Raw genomic sequence first — 15,639 nt, 5'->3', positions numbered from 1 at the left:
GAAATTGTGAAGGAAACAATAGACGTATTCTTTTAATATTTCCAAATAAAATTGTCAAAGACATAATTGAAATATTATATAGGTATATGTAACTAAAATATGAAATAAGTATTACCAAATAGGATAGTGGAAAGCTAAGTAAAACTGTAAAATAGAAGGGGAACAAGTAATTAAAAAATAGAGCTTATTTGAGTTTGATATTGTATTCTGCTCTGGGGGTTAAAAAACTGCATATTTTCTGTGATCATTTTTAAATGTTTATTAGGCAGTATGAGCTACAAGGTTCTTTCATGTTTTGTTCTCTTGTTATTTTGATGCCAAGCATACTTAAAAATGTTGTGCCTGATTTGGCCTTGCTTAAATGTAAAAAACATTGGAATTTGCTTAGTTTTTATAAGTTTTATCTCAGAAGAAAGTGTAATGAGATAGATTTGGACATTTTAATTTTTCTATTTGGCTAATATTTTGAATTAAGAAATATGATTTCGTATTAAATTAGTGTTTAGTAAATTTTTTTTTTTTGCAAATAACTATACTACACACTAATAATATGGCTTCTAAGAGAATGTTTTCCAATAAAGGGCTTTTTGTCCTATGTACAGGATTAAATGCTTAGTATATTTTATAGGCTGCTAAAATGTAAGGGAACTTAAATGGACAAAATTACCTAAAATATTTTGAAGCATATTTGAATTATGGTCCCTTACTAAGTATTCTCATGCTACGAAAATTTTGGGTTTTGGATAAAAAATGTGAATGAAATGGGATAATGTTTTTTGGTTTGACACTGTACATTTGTTTTTTTTTGTACTGCTTTCTTTAAAATTCATGAGATCAGCTGATGCCCTTTGGTCTTTTCAGGTTATGCCACATAAAGATAAGACATCGTCTTCATTTTGTAACTTGCGTTCACCCAACAGTTATTCAACGGCGATTTATGAAGCATCGATATAAATCATGTGATAGAAGTGCTCTTCATGTGTCCTTTATTTTTTGAATTAAGAAATATGATTTCGTATTAAATTAGTGTTTAGTAAATTTTTTTTTTTTGCAAATAACTATACTACACACTAATAATATGGCTTCTAAGAGAATGTTTTCCAATAAAGGGCTTTTTGTCCTATGTACAGGATTAAATGCTTAGTATATTTTATAGGCTGCTAAAATGTAAGGGAACTTAAATGGACAAAATTACCTAAAATATTTTGAAGCATATTTGAATTATGGTCCCTTACTAAGTATTCTAATGCTACGAAAATTTTGGGTTTTGGATAAAAAATGTGAATGAAATGGGATAATGTTTTTTGGTTTGACACTGTACATTTGTTTTTTTTTGTACTGCTTTCTTTAAAATTCATGAGATCAGCTGATGCCCTTTGGTCTTTTCAGGTTATGCCACATAAAGATAAGACATCGTCTTCATTTTGTAACTTGCGTTCACCCAACAGTTATTCAACGGCGATTTATGAAGCATCGATATAAATCATGTGATAGAAGTGCTCTTCATGTGTCCTTTATTTTTTAGGTTGAGAACTCCAAAAAGCACAAGGAGAAAGTAGCGAAAAATAGAGAGCTGTTTGAGAAAGTTTTCCCAGAACTGAGAAAACAGCGAGAAGAGAAAGAAAGATTTTCGAGGGTTGGTGCAAGAGTCAAAAGTGATGCTGAAATGGATGAGATTTTAGATGGCTTGCAGGAGCAAGAGGTAAGAATTCTGTATAATGCAAGTTTTGAGTTATATTTGTATGATTTTATCTTTCAATTTGATTAATGGCTTTTGGTGCTTCATAAGTGTGCATGACATTGTCAAGTTTTAGTATATTTTTTTCCATTCCACATTTATTTTGGTAGATTTTTGTCATTTTATTTTTATTCAGTATTTATGATGCCGGAAAACAAGCTTATCATCTTTATCACAATAATACAAATAAGAATTGGGAAAGTAAAGTACTGTAAAAAAATTTTCCCTTGAATTAGAAATTTTACTACCCCAAAGTATTTTTTTTTTCACAAACCCATAAGTCATGTATTGCCCTATTTCTGTGAACAAGGAAATCCATTCACTAATTAAAATTGATTAAGGTAGTTCTCTACTAAGCATTCATAGTCCTGCACATGACGCTCTTTTCACCGTCATTCCTCTGCGTGCTAAACGTGAAGAGCCACATTTTTTGGGAAGGTAGGAGGCCTGTTACTCTGTTTTGTGAGTTTTCAAGAAACGAAAGTTTTCTTACTAGAGTCTTCATGAATGTATGATTGTGGGGTAACTTATTTGTCACTGTTATTTATTTTTATTTTTCACAAGGCAAGCTACATTGGAAAAGCAGAGTTTTACAAGTCCTGGTACCCCAATTGGGGAAGTAGCCCAGTACAGAAGAAACTCAAGGTAAAGAATACTGCAAACTATAGAATCAGAATTATTATGGACATGGCTATACAGAGAGAAGGATGACAGTGTAGTGTTTTCAAAATGATCAAAGATGAATTTGTGAAGATGACAGTATTGATAGTTTTGAAAACAAAAATAAAAATGAAGATAAAGAACTGGATTGATAAACTACAAGGCATTCTGTAAGCCTGCCCAATGAAATTAAAAAAAAAAAGAAAATACAGTATATCAAAGTATACTTGAGTATGCCCTCAATCAAAAATAAAACTAATCCAAGACAGTGGAAGGCTGTTATTCAGAAGCTATGGCATTGTCCAAAGTTGGTATAATTTTTTAATTTCCTTTTAGAAAAGCTGGTTACCATTGCTAGTCTCTTGTACCCTTACCATGTAGGCATTTTGCCACTGGTTAGTGACAATAGTTACCCACTTAATTGTGAGAGTAAGATTTAGTATGCATTGTGTTGCTAGATATGTGAGGAAGAGGAGAATGTTTAAGGAATATGCTAGATTATGCATTGTATGTATAGGCTAAGATAAGACATACCTTGAGAAAGATCCAACATCAAACTGGATATTCGTAAAGGATTCTAAAACTTTTGGTAGCATCTCTTGGTTTTATTTTGGGGTTACTGTATTTTTGGTATTATGCATTATGCATTATAATGGGTGTTTATTGCTTGTCACCATGCTTTTTGGTCAGCCCGCATGAAGAGATTTTGGGGTGTCACATCTGTAGAGGAAGTTCAATAACCTCAAGAACAATAGTAGAAGATGATGCTGGAATTCCATACCCAAGGTTTAGGGAAAGGAATACCTAATGACGTCTATTTGTGAAGTTTACAGCAATGATGGGCTGAAGCTTAAGTTACAGGATCACGAACATCAGACTAAAACATGTAACTGGCAACAATTGTAAAAGGCTTTATTGACAACGCTTGAGTTGGAAGAAGATCACCTATTGAAGAAACAGTGGGTGATAACATATGAGGATTAAGAGAAAATTACACTTGTTGCAGGTGAGAAACTGTATTCTCATGTCAAAATCTACATTGACCACTGGAGGCAAGGCAAAGACTAGTGGAAGGAGTAAAAGTGTCTATAAAGGAACCCATCATTGTAGCTAGAGGAGTTAGAGGTATATATGAATAAATCACCTACAATTGAAGAGCAAATGTTTTTCATGACTGCGGGCAAATTAGCAGCAGTAGTCAGGATTGGGACATGAGAAGGTGAGTCAACTCTTTCTCCATAACAGGATGACGAACTTGTTGTTTGATTGAGGAGGAAGGCATGACACGAGCAGGAAATTTGTTTAAAGATATCTACTCCTTAACAGACGGCACTGGAGATGAAGGCAGGGACACACGGCCAGAGGTGGAAGACAATGAAGAGACATCAGCAGGAGGCAGTGACGTACAGCATTTATACGATCTCTTCGGTGGAGAGAAGAACCACCGATCCACTGACCAGTCAGGTGAGCTGTGGAGAACACTGATGCCCTTGGCATGTAGGTCAGAGGAGATACGGGGTTCTTGTCCATTGATGACATGAACGAGCTGCGGGCTCACCCAAGCAGATCTCGAGAAGTATATCGATATGTGGTAGGGAGCAAATCGCAGGTCAAAAACAAAGTAAAATCACTTGATATTAATTAAAACGCCAAACCAGTGCAAAGTCTTCATTTAGTAAAGCAAATATCAGTGGAGAATGTAACTCTAATGATAATGCTAAAAAATAAAAATTTCTAAGATGGCCTAAAGTTCATGGAGATACAGACAACCGCAAGGTAATTGTGAGGCATTGTTTCGATTATGATTATTTACGTAATCGTTGCAAAAATCTCATTAAAACTATTTAGCCCGGAAGAAAAGCAAAAGTGAATGAATATAGAATCGAAACAAGTAAAAACAACAGAAAATAATATTGATGTTATAGAATCAGGAATACTCATAGTAATCCAGATGTGAAATTGTAATATGCTGGCTCCCCCCCTCCCACACTATGCGTAACAAAAATTAAGTAGCTTCCGTTATACATTTAACACTAACCTAACATTAAAACTGAGTAAATGAAGATGGATCACAAATGAAAGTATGAATGAAGTAGTGAAGGCACTGTGAAAAACTTGAAGCCGTTTTCGAAGCTCATAGTGTTGACGTAAACACGTCGCAGTAGAATGAGGATGAAGAGGTCGTCAAATGCAGGACTGGAGATGCGTAATCGAGATCTTTCAATTCTGAATGATTCAAATTGTTGTGACTGGAGTAACTCTACCACTGAAATGAATCTATATATGATTACAGTACTGTAAAAAAAATTTGTGACAATATTACTACAGTTTTTGTGAGGCCTGATTGCTGCTGATATATTCATCATTCCTTTAAAGATTGAAGGACTGTGGAAAATATAGCACTGGTTGAACATCACTCTGAAGTGAAAAGCTAGATGCATTATTTGTGTCACTGTATGCAAGCATGATTTATCCATATTAGTTCCTGCCTACCCCATAAAGGACAAAACTGCACGAAAACAATAAATTAAAATTTCTGCATAGAATGTAGCAATAATTTTCGGGTAGATTTTTCTGCTAAGGAAACTATATTCAAACAAGAGATTTGAGCCCTATTATATTGCTGCAATTTTTTCAGACTGAAAAGTCTCCCCGAAATGGAATTTTTTATATTTCCTCTATTCTTTAATGTTCAAACCTTGGACAACTTACTTCTTTCAAATTCTTACTTTGTGTAACAGATTTAAATAGTATCTGGAGAGAAAGGAAATTATGTAATTGGGAAGTGAGCTCACTGTTGACATGGTCAGTGACTTGATAGTTATGGTAAGTGAAATTGCTTTCACAGTATCTAGCTGCCTCGGTGGTATTTACCTTTTCCAAGGTTGCCATAGTGTTGGTTTGCCTCTTCTGTCTGTTTATGATCAGATTGATGAAAATGCGTGGCTTTTTACAAAAATTCTACCAAGAGGTGGGCTATATGATGTGACTGGCAATTGGTTAGGTTTGGCAGAGATAGTATTGAAATGTTTTAGGAAAAGGGACCCTTTTGTATTGTTGGATTCCTGTTTAGTGTTGAAGTGATGCCAAAATGAATGACAAATGTGTAGATTAATGCTGTATAATTAATCACCCTTCATTTTCTGGCATATTTCATGACTATACATATGTAACCGCTTACTGTTCTTAGAAAGTTGATTAGAGATGAAAGGGTAAGGGAAAAAAAGTTTTAACTGTAAAGGATTTCTTTAAATGTAACTTTTGATTCTTTTTATGTCCTGGATATAATTCCAGCTTCAGATGCATTTTATTGAGAAATTTTTGTATACATTCTTATATAAACTTCACATCCCAAAGTTGAATTTTGTGGTTCGGTTATGGATCAAAGTGTTATATCTTTCACTCGGTTTATGGGAGGTCATGATGCTGCCAAGTTTAGAAAAATACTCAATGCATTGAAGAGTATATTCTTGACTTACGCATTAAGGAAGCTGCATTTGTTCAAAGATATTTTGATTTTGTTTGAAAATCGATGTGAATTTGAAGTATCAAATGAGTGATGCGGGTTGTTGTACAACTGGTAATCTACTGTTGTTTGTTGATGATATTTGAGTTGGTTTAAATTCTGTATGAAAGATTTGATGATGTATGAGTTGTTTTGGCTACCGTAATTAAAGGTTTACCTTGGGTAATTGATGTCAGTTTCGTTAGTTGATTTGGTTAAAACTTTCCCACTTCTCTACGATAATATATTTTGTTTTACACAAGATATATTGTGTTTTGTGTAAGTTTCATTGTTATTTTTTTAATCAAGTTTTCCTGTTTTTATTATTTTTTGTTGTAATCAGTAAAAGGTGATGTGTAACATTTTCAGAAAATGTTGCCTAATGTTAATAAAAATTCGTGTACTGTACAGGTACTGCTTAATATTTTCACCTATTTGTTGAGGGGCTGCAGAGGTCATATGAAATCATATTTTTATAGTTTCTTTTTTCTAGTCATCTATATTTTACATTTGTTTCAATTTTTTGTGATTTATCAGTAATGAAGCACTTTGTTTTTATCTAGTTTTTAATCACATTTGATGCTGCTAAAATTTTTTATCTCGATATTGTCAGAGGATCAGCGTTGCAGAAACTGACTGTAGTCAAGGCTTTTGTTTTGTATTATTCTTCCTAAGGAACACTGAGGTTGTACAAAAAGATTATTTTTTCAGTTGTTAATGAAAAATGTTTGATGCCTTTCAGAATGAAGATAAGAAAATGCGTGCTTATGCCGTCATCCCTCCTATCCTCTTGGAAGAGAGGAAAAGGAAGCATCGTTATACAAATAGAAATGGTGTGATAGAGGACCCGATTACGGAATATAAAGATCACAAAAATATTAATATATGGACCGAACAAGAAAAAGAAATATTTCGGGAGAAGTATTTACTTAATCCCAAAAATTTTGTTGTGATAGGTAGTTATTTAGAACGCAAATCTGTCAGTGACTGTATACAGTTTTATTACTCTACAAAAAAGAAAGAAAATTATAAGATGTTAGTGAAAAGACGTATAAGGCGAAGACAAAAGCCTAATAATCCACCGGCAGTGGAAGTGTTTGGTGGACCCTCGACCGGTGTCCTCACGAGAGGTAATCTAGCGGCAATAAAGAGCCAACAACCTTCGGCAACCACAAGGCCTGGCAGTGCATCAGGTATCGTTGATAGTAATAACCTCGATCCCGCAGCCACCACGCCTGCAACTTCACCAGGTCCCACTATGGGAATGGATCTCGCTACATCTGTGGGACCTACTACCAGTGAATCAAGTACAGCAAGTAACACCTGTAATCAAGAAGTTCGAGAAAAGGACAAAGAAAATCTTTCTGCCAGGTTTGTTGGGGAGTTAGTATATTGTTCTGTTTTTATTGATTTGGTAATATCAGTAAAGTTATCTCATAAATTATTTCATTAGGTACTGATAGTACTTAAGTTTTTGTACAGTATTGTGTTGGTAGGTGTGTTTCTCTTGATTATTGACTCAATTGACTTTGTTGTCAGTTGTTCTGTATTACATATAAATTTAGAGTAATAATGATGGCTTTCATTTTGTGAATATTCTTTACTGTATTAACCATTAACTTCTGGAGGACAAAATATAAAAAAGAAATGCACAAAACAAGTTAATAACGAAGCGTGCCAAAATTGAGTACGTCAAACATGTTTTTCTTAAGAGTTGCCTTTTACATAGTAGGCAGTTGTGCAAATAATATTTTTTTCATGAAGATTGCAAATTATTGATCCTAGCTATTAAGCTGTAGGTTGTATGGTTAGCAATTTTCAGTGATATAACAAAGCCAGCAAAATGCTGTAACATGACACAAACTTTTTTTAAAATTAAATATTTCCCATTAGTTAGTTGGAGTTTGGTCACTTGAGAATAATAGGTGTTCTGTGTGAAGTTAGATTTTTAAGGGAAGTTAATTTGGTCATGAGAGAAGTTTTTTCTTTTTGAAGTTTATTGCTTTACCAGTAGGATATGGTACTGTCCATTCTTAGTATTGCTTCCAAATATGAAATCATACCTGAAACAGCTCATGGTACCACAGTAACATTTAAGATCATAATTTATTGACTTTAAAGTATATTTGTCAATACTTCAAATAAATATGTGGCCACTTTAATCTTGTCATGTCAGAATTGGTGCTGAATATTATTCTTTAATTTTTTTTCAATAAGTAAAGTATTGTACAGTAGTTATTTTGTGTACAGTATATCTATACTCATACATAATATGCTTATTTTAATCAAGTAATTGTATATACTTGGAATGCCACACTGTTACTAGGCGTTATCAGTAAATATTACTAGGATCATTTTGAGCTGCAATTCTTGAGTTGTCCAATTTTGATAGAATTTATTTATCCCAGAGTTGTAATCAGCAAACGTCAGTTAAGCCAGCAATGCTAGTCTGGATTGTTCATCACACGCAGATAATAGTTACTAACTTGTAGTCTGAAAGCATTTACGTTGTTAGTTCTGTATTTCATCTAAATTTTGATGTCTAAAACTCAGAGGATTTAATTTTCCATACTTGAATAATAATGTATTGCTATCATTCATGTTTAGATCAAGATAGTATGTTATGCCTGTGTGGACATTAATAGGGAAATGGTATGAAATTAGATTGATTTCATGGGGTCTTTTTCTAACCTGGTATTTTTTTGTGAAACAGGAATGTGTACAGAAAAGTATGGTATAACTTATGGTAGGAGTAAGGTTAATATAGAAAATTAATATTCAAATGGAAAGTAATCTAGTAATCAGTCATATCATCTCATACACCCATTGATGCAAAGGGCCTCTATTAGATTTTGTCAGTTGTCTACCTTGAGTATTTATGTTATGGTATTGCAAATTATTAAATGTTATGTAGGTATGATTGTAAGAATGAAATCCAATTTGTTGACATTTTGTTAAAAGAGAACTCTTAGAGAATTGTTAGTTCATTTTGTAATAATCAGAATTCACGTTTGAGTTCTAATGTATTGAATGAAAAGAAATTTAGATCATATATTGTAAGTAGTTTACTTTAGCACATCACATACCACAAGATTTTTGTAAAAAGATCTTTTTATATCTGTCAAGAGCCTCATGTTCTGATATATTTGATATAATGAATTAGAAATTTTAATTTCTAATGGTTACATTTGTCTCTCATCCAGTGAGAACAACAAGGCTGTGGAGAAGCCCAGCAGAAGAGAGCGTATACGTAATAAAGACGATGACAAGACCAAAGATGCCCAAGATTCCAGCGATGAAGATAATGCTGCAGAGCATGGTGAGTACACTGTCATAAAGCTAATTATTTTCTCTTCCTGGTTATGGGTGAATCAGGGTCTCTTGTATCTGGAGCGTGTAGTGTGGTCATTTCATAAGTTGAAGAAAATCTGTATACTGTACAACAGTTTAATTTAGCATCCTTCTTATTGTCAGAAGTCCTTTAACATTGTACTGTTTATATTGTTCAGTACAGTAATGCCAAATGTTGAAATTCTGGAGTTTTTTTTATATTGAGGGTCAATTAGGATTACTGCAAACTTTGATGGTGAATTGTTTGTAGTTTTGCATCGATGCAGTTCATGTATTAAAATTCTTCTCTGATGGCCTTGATAAAACAGTTCAAGTTTATTTCTACTATATAGGTACAGTTCATAGCTTTTCAGCTTATTTGTTCTTTTTTCAAGTTTTATTTTTGGTATGTATTTGTTTTATCATTTTGCGGTTTCATCTTGTAGTGATGCTTTTAATTGTAGGAGTCATTTGTGATATAGTCTAAAGAGTTTGACTTCTTATTTCAGTGTGACCTGGCACTTTTCATGTAAAATTATCCATTTAGATTTCATGATCTTTACAAATTGCCTGCTATTTATTGAGAAAGTACTGTAACATCTTTGTACTATACCTTAAGTCTGTAATCCTAAGGTGCTAATATATTTTCATCATCAAAATCATTAGAAGTTATTTGAAATATTTGCGATGGGACAATCTTTAATGTAAAGAAGTATATATTATGATGTACTAAATTTGATATGTTGAATGTCCTTTTAGAAGTACACTTAACTGCTTCAATAGTGAGTAATCTTTAAAATACTATAAACCTTAGTTTTTGGTCATGCTAAAATTGGTTGTCAAGTGCAGAAATTTGGAAATTTTTATTTGAGGATATATTTACACAGGCTAAAGCACAGCCCACTTATTAGGGAATTGACTTACACTATAGGGCACATAGGACTCTTAACTATCAGTGCAGTTATCACGTACATGAACACATAGAGTACAGTGTAAGAGTATACACACAATATTGTGAACTTACAATACTTTTTTTTAGATAGTCCATGGAATAATTTGACATTGAATGATATTTTAAGAAAATATGATTGTCTAGATTTGCATTGATAAAAGGTTTAGTTTGATATAAATCATTGGTATTTTATAGATTTTTCAAAGGTGTTTAAATTGTCGAAGTTGTAGTTGGAGTAGGTGTCTGTGGTGCAGGCAAACTCTTCGGTGTCGATTGTCTAGATGATTTTTCACTGACAGATGAGGTTTCCTCATCCTGATGGCAGAGTCTACGATGTTTATGCACAAAGTAATAACTAGGAAATTTTGATCCACATGTTTTGCAAGGAAAGTATTGAACATTCAGGTCGAGAATCTTGAGACCACCGCTAGGTGCTGGAGAAACGCTCTTGCTACTGTAGGGCGACGTGCTTCTAGATCTTCCGTTTGGGATGTTGAATGACGATCCTCCCCTGCTGCTGCTCTCTCCACCCCAGCAGTCTCCTCGTCCTTCTTGGCCAGCTTGTTCTTGGGCTATGTCTGTGCTGCTCGGCGAAGGTGCACTAGATCCCCTCAGTTTGTCGATTTCGACTGTGATGGGGTTGATGTGACGTCTCATGTGTTTCTGAAAAGAACGTATGAATGGTGTTAGTGCTGCATCTGGGACATTTTCCGATGGCTAAAGTTACCATTTTGTACATTTGAAATTTTCGAATGGATAATGATGAAAGAAAAACATTGAAGACAACTGAAATATAACCTTGGAATCAGTCACCTGATAACAGTAGTGGCTCTTGAATGTATGATTGCAATAAACGCAGTGATAGGTCCTTCCAGTATGGTTGTTAGGGGTGGGTGGGGAAGTAGAACCTATGTTCCCTTTAGCCATCCCTGCTGCTGCTAGACGTAGTGAGTTCGCAAAGCTACACTTCACCAGTTCATTACTTCGTAGAGCATCTGTTCTTGGTTGGGTATTTTCAGACATTGCTCCCATAACGTCATCGCACGAATCTATTTCTTCCACATTTATTTCGGTGTCGGTTTCTGAATCATCGTGGCTTGCCAGTGGCTGAAAAAAAGCGAAAGTTGTTAGTGAACATGATCCCATTGTATAGGAAAAAACCATTTAAATATATATAATGTACTGTAGTTTGAGAAACAAACTTCCAATTGTAACTTACATTTGCCTTGTAAGCTCTGTTGATCACTCTTTCAAAGAAGACTGGGCCGTCACAAGTAGCAATGTCGATGATTACTGCTCCTGCGTGTACTCTTTCGCTCATTGGTTCATTATCATCATTTGTGTACTTTGAAAGTCTCTCTCCATTTTCAGTTTGTTTACGCATACTTTGGTCATCTAGTGTCCCATTGGAACTTTCGTCCAGATGTTCCTCTCTGTTACTGTCTGGGTGGAGGTTAGAAATCTTATTTGAATTAGTGAGATCTTTAGTATCCTGTCTTTTAAAATCAATTCTAATACTAAATTGGAGTGAGGATAATCATTTGATAACTTATGTTATTTATAAGAGGGTGTCCAAAATAAGTCAAATGGATTATAGTAAAGTCTCAAATCTTTTGGGAAATGTTTGCTCTATACAAAAGAAAAACTATGTTGTTTCAAGATAAAAATTCCTTAGGTTAAATAAGTAGAAAGTTTAACGGTACAATCTTTACGGTATCACAGCCAATGTTATCTCTTCAAAGGTAGTTTAGCATACACTTAATCTTACCTTGTGGAGGGTTGATTTGTATATGCGTAGGGCATGGCCTGGTAGGCGTAGGTCGGATGATTGTTACGGGCAAAGAGGATGCTGCTGTCGAAGAGGCTTGCTGGTGTGGTGGGACTAGTCTTGCAAGGCCCCTCCACATGCTGAGTGCTGGCGGCACTTCTTGGATTTCGAGGGAGGCAGCAGATGTTGCAATGGCAGCAGTGGAGGCTGTTGTGGTTGTCAGTAGAGCTTGACATAGGGACACGACTGGTTGCATCTGAAGTAAGTGTCCAGCAACGAGGACCTGGGAAAAATTTGCATTTAGGTTGATGCTTTGGTCATGTTTTTATTCATGGTTGTCGTCTACTAGATATGGTAAGATCTCATTTCCTTGTAGTGTGATGGTTAATACTTTCACTAGGTAATTGAATGACACAGTGGTTTTGTGGTTTTCTGATATATGTAGTGTTTGCATTTTTGGGTCATTGCCTCTTCAGATATTCTTTAGTCAATAATGGATTTATTTTCCCTCCTTTTCTCCTCTTTTTTTTCATAATTTAGAAAAAAATTGCATTAGGACACACTTTTTTAGTCGTTAATTTTCAAGCTTTGGAACAAATATTTGATAATTAATGGGGAAAGGTCTTGACGTTTTAGTTGGAGTCAATATAATTGCAAACATTAATCAGCCTTTTGAACACACACATATATACTGTATATATAGGTATTTATGTGAAGTATCTGATTAAACAATTATGAAGGAATATTTCCTTCAATGTGGGACATGGTACAAGATAATACTGGCCTGGTGTCTTTTTCAGCAAATAACGTAAAAATAACTTTTATGACGAGACATTAGCAGTAATTTTTGTTTCCCTCCCAAAAACCGTATATTAACAGAGGTTAGCTGTAATTAATGATTCCCCCAAATAAAAAAAAAGTTAATGAAGAGAAATAAGCATTGATTAATGTCCCTCTGAAAAGCATAATCAGTAGGAATTTATACCCCCACAAAAAAGGTAAATATAATGTCAAGTGTTGAATACCCTTTTTAAATAAGTTTAAAGCAAAGCAAAACTAAAAGTTTAAAGAAATCGTTAAAGAATCTGAATTAATTTTTGTAAAAGAAAAAAAAACGAATCATGTTAATGACTTTAACTTTGAGAAAAATATTACTACATAATATTGGATTCACAACGAAATTTCTTCATAAAAACTTATAATTTAATACATATTGAACCTATTATTTTCTTATTTATTGAAAATTCTAATTACTTGAATAATGATTATTTAATGGCAACCATTAAAATCGTAAAAGATAGTCCAGTATTAAATTTCTAACCAAAAGAAGACCTAAAAGATATTAATATTATTGAGTAATTCATTTTAGGGAAAAGAAAGGTAAAATTCGTACAGTACCAAATAGCGAGTGTTAAAATTAGTTTAAACTTGCGAGTATTCATTGTGGCAAAATATCTCATTACTACAAAACACATCCAAAATCAACCAGACCTCGTAGAGAGTAGCTGGCGTGAGAGGCAGCCTGCCAGTGTACATGTAGGCCAGGACGGCAGCGAATCCTGCGGGAGGCACGTGCGGCAGGAGGACCCTCGTGTCTCCGTCGCACGATCCTGCTACGCACGCCCTCAGGTAGGCGCTGTGCGAGGCCAAGACAGACCCGTGGGCGCGGAACAGCCGCCCCCCTGCCAGGACCCAAGCGTCGTAGTCCTCGCCTTCCTGCAGGATTGGGCATAGCGGTGGAGGCGGACGGCTGGATGTGACGGGGGAGGGTGTGCCGTGGGTGGTGGGCGGGCTTGGGTTGGGTGGCTCGGCACTCATTTTATGACACGGTGGACGTTATTTGTAGCTCTACACTATAAAGTGTTTTTATCGAATGTATGATAATTTACTCTGGGAAACCTTGAATTTTTATTGCTCTTTAATATTCAATGCAGATGTTCTCGTTCATTAACACTTTTTTATTTAATGTCAGAATCTCAGCTTGTTCTGTTTGCCGATGTTTAAATATTCATTTCGTGAGAGTAAAACTAAAGACGAAATCATAACTGACCTTTTGACACAGTCACTTTAGATATTAACAATTCTATAATGTTTCCATATTTCATAACACAAACGATGTAATTAACGTCATTGAAGAAGTGATCAGTTCGTAGTTCCCATTTGACACAATGACCTTCTCAGACGCTAATCCGAGACTCGACTGAGTGCCACGTCTGGACGAGGGCTGTACATAAGGCTGACTCGACCTGTACCGTGATTGGGCGGCCCTGGTTTCTCTTGGCCAATCGGAGGATAGCAAATAAGAGCAGTGCGGTTTGCGTTAATGTATGTGAAATGTTTGACTCCCTTTTTTTTCATTCATGTAAACTTTGGTCATCTTTTGGGAATTATATCTTCTCAAATGTTTTCCAGTGGTTCGCTAACTAGAATTTTGATCTCTCTCTCTCTCTCTCTCTCTCTCTCTCTCTCTCTCTCTCTCACATTACAGTTTGAGCGATATTCGTGATTTGTTAATGTTATATATATATATATATATATATATATATATATATATATATATATATATATATATATATATATATATATATATATATATATATATATATATGTGTGTGTGTGTGTGTGTGTGTGTGTGTGTGTGTTTGTATGTATATGAAAAATATCGATTAAATGGCTCAGGAAAAGTTTTAATAATCCCAAAGGCCATGCAGAGATTGACAAATTATTTTCACCTTATATACTAAAGATAATTGTTAAAAAAAATAGAAGTCTTCTGTGCAGATTATGGTAATTAACATTGGAAGTTTCACAGGAAATTACACACACAAGAATTGTCGGATTATACTTTATTTTGGGAGCGAATTGTAAAGAGTGTAATTAATGTCTGTCCTGGAATATCACTGTTAAGTCTGTGGTCAAAATTTTATTTTTTCAACGATGTTAACATTCTCTCTCTCTCTCTCTCTCTCTCTCTCTCTCTCTCTCTCTATATATATATATATATATATATCATATATACTGTATGTTATCTCGGTCACCACCCTCCTTCCATCTTTCGGGGTAAGGGGTGTCATTCATGCTCTTTCCTCCTCCCCCCGAGAACAACTTACTTTTCCTTCTTTTCTCCCTCCCTCCCTCTCACTCACTCACTCGTTCCTCCCTCCTCTTGTCTCCCCCTTGCCACTCCACGGCCCCTTCGTCGTCGTCTTCTTCTGTACACCAAAAACATGTTGACACACTTCAAATTGTATTTTCTTTTGGCAACTTAAACTAACAGGTTCGAGAAAAGCGTTCCATTACCGAATTAAGCGTCTGTGGCCGCGGGCCTCTACAAGGGGAGGGGGGAAGAAGAAGAGAGAGAGAGAGAGAGAGAGAGAGAGAGAGAGAGAGAGAGAGAGAGAGAGTGAGTTCCTGTAAAGGAGTGAGAGGGGGTTAAGGTAGAGCACCACAGGATTCTGCTGCTTTTGCTCCCTGGAGGAACTGTGGGTGGGAGGGGAGAGAGGAAGGATGAGATTTGTGGGTGGGTGGGCGGGGAGTGGTGGGCGAGGGGAAGTGCCCGAGAGTCCGTTTACACATGTGAACATTGCTCATAGGCGACCAACTCGGTATTTTGAATGAATAAACACAATATTGCTAATGGTGTTTACCCTTGCGCCCCCCCCCCCCTCCCACGACTGTCTTCTCCC

The 15,639-nt window shown here is 35.3% G+C and overlaps 2 protein-coding genes across 9 annotated transcripts in view; one reads left to right on the top strand and one right to left on the bottom strand.

Moving 5' to 3' along the window:
• Smr (Smrter) overlaps positions 1-15,639 on the top strand; it is a 149,405-nt gene that overhangs the window by 113,460 nt on the left and 20,306 nt on the right. For 7 of the 8 annotated variants that reach the window (XM_068350875.1, XM_068350877.1, XM_068350880.1 and 4 more), the window contains 4 exons: positions 1,526-1,702; positions 3,725-3,862; positions 6,646-7,274; positions 9,107-9,222. In XM_068350875.1, coding sequence (XP_068206976.1) covers positions 1,526-1,702; positions 3,725-3,862; positions 6,646-7,274; positions 9,107-9,222 — 1,060 coding nt within the window. The remainder of the gene's footprint in view (positions 1-1,525; positions 1,703-3,724; positions 3,863-6,645; positions 7,275-9,106; positions 9,223-15,639) is intronic. The other variant, XM_068350879.1, reaches the window with a different exon arrangement.
• LOC137620607 (B-cell CLL/lymphoma 6 member B protein) lies at positions 10,087-14,290 on the bottom strand. Its single transcript, XM_068350882.1, has 5 exons — positions 13,445-14,290; positions 11,954-12,236; positions 11,405-11,628; positions 10,999-11,292; positions 10,087-10,848 (listed from the first exon to the last, which is right to left on the bottom strand). The coding sequence occupies exons 1-5, from the start codon at positions 13,769-13,771 to the stop codon at positions 10,396-10,398; spliced, it is 1,581 nt and encodes a 526-aa protein (XP_068206983.1). The 5' UTR covers positions 13,772-14,290; the 3' UTR covers positions 10,087-10,395.

The sequence above is a fragment of the Palaemon carinicauda genome, chromosome 27 (assembly GCF_036898095.1).
Source record: "Palaemon carinicauda isolate YSFRI2023 chromosome 27, ASM3689809v2, whole genome shotgun sequence".
Taxonomy (NCBI): Eukaryota; Metazoa; Arthropoda; class Malacostraca; order Decapoda; family Palaemonidae; genus Palaemon; species Palaemon carinicauda.
Note: the sequence above shows the minus strand (reverse complement) of the source record. Positions and strands in the feature narration are given on the sequence as shown.

What these genes read in the sequence shown, in the direction of transcription:
- LOC137620607 (XM_068350882.1), bottom strand. Translation starts at nt 13,771, where the DNA reads ATGAGTGCCGAGCCACCCAACCCAAGCCCGCCCACCACCCACGGCACA. An exon ending in CGCCAGCTACTCTCTACGAG is followed by an intron (nt 12,237 to 13,444) that starts GTCTGGTTGATT and finishes AATTTTTCCCAG; the next exon opens with GTCCTCGTTGCTGGACACTT. An exon ending in ACAGAGCTTACAAGGCAAAT is followed by an intron (nt 11,293 to 11,404) that starts GTAAGTTACAAT and finishes GCTTTTTTTCAG; the next exon opens with CCACTGGCAAGCCACGATGA.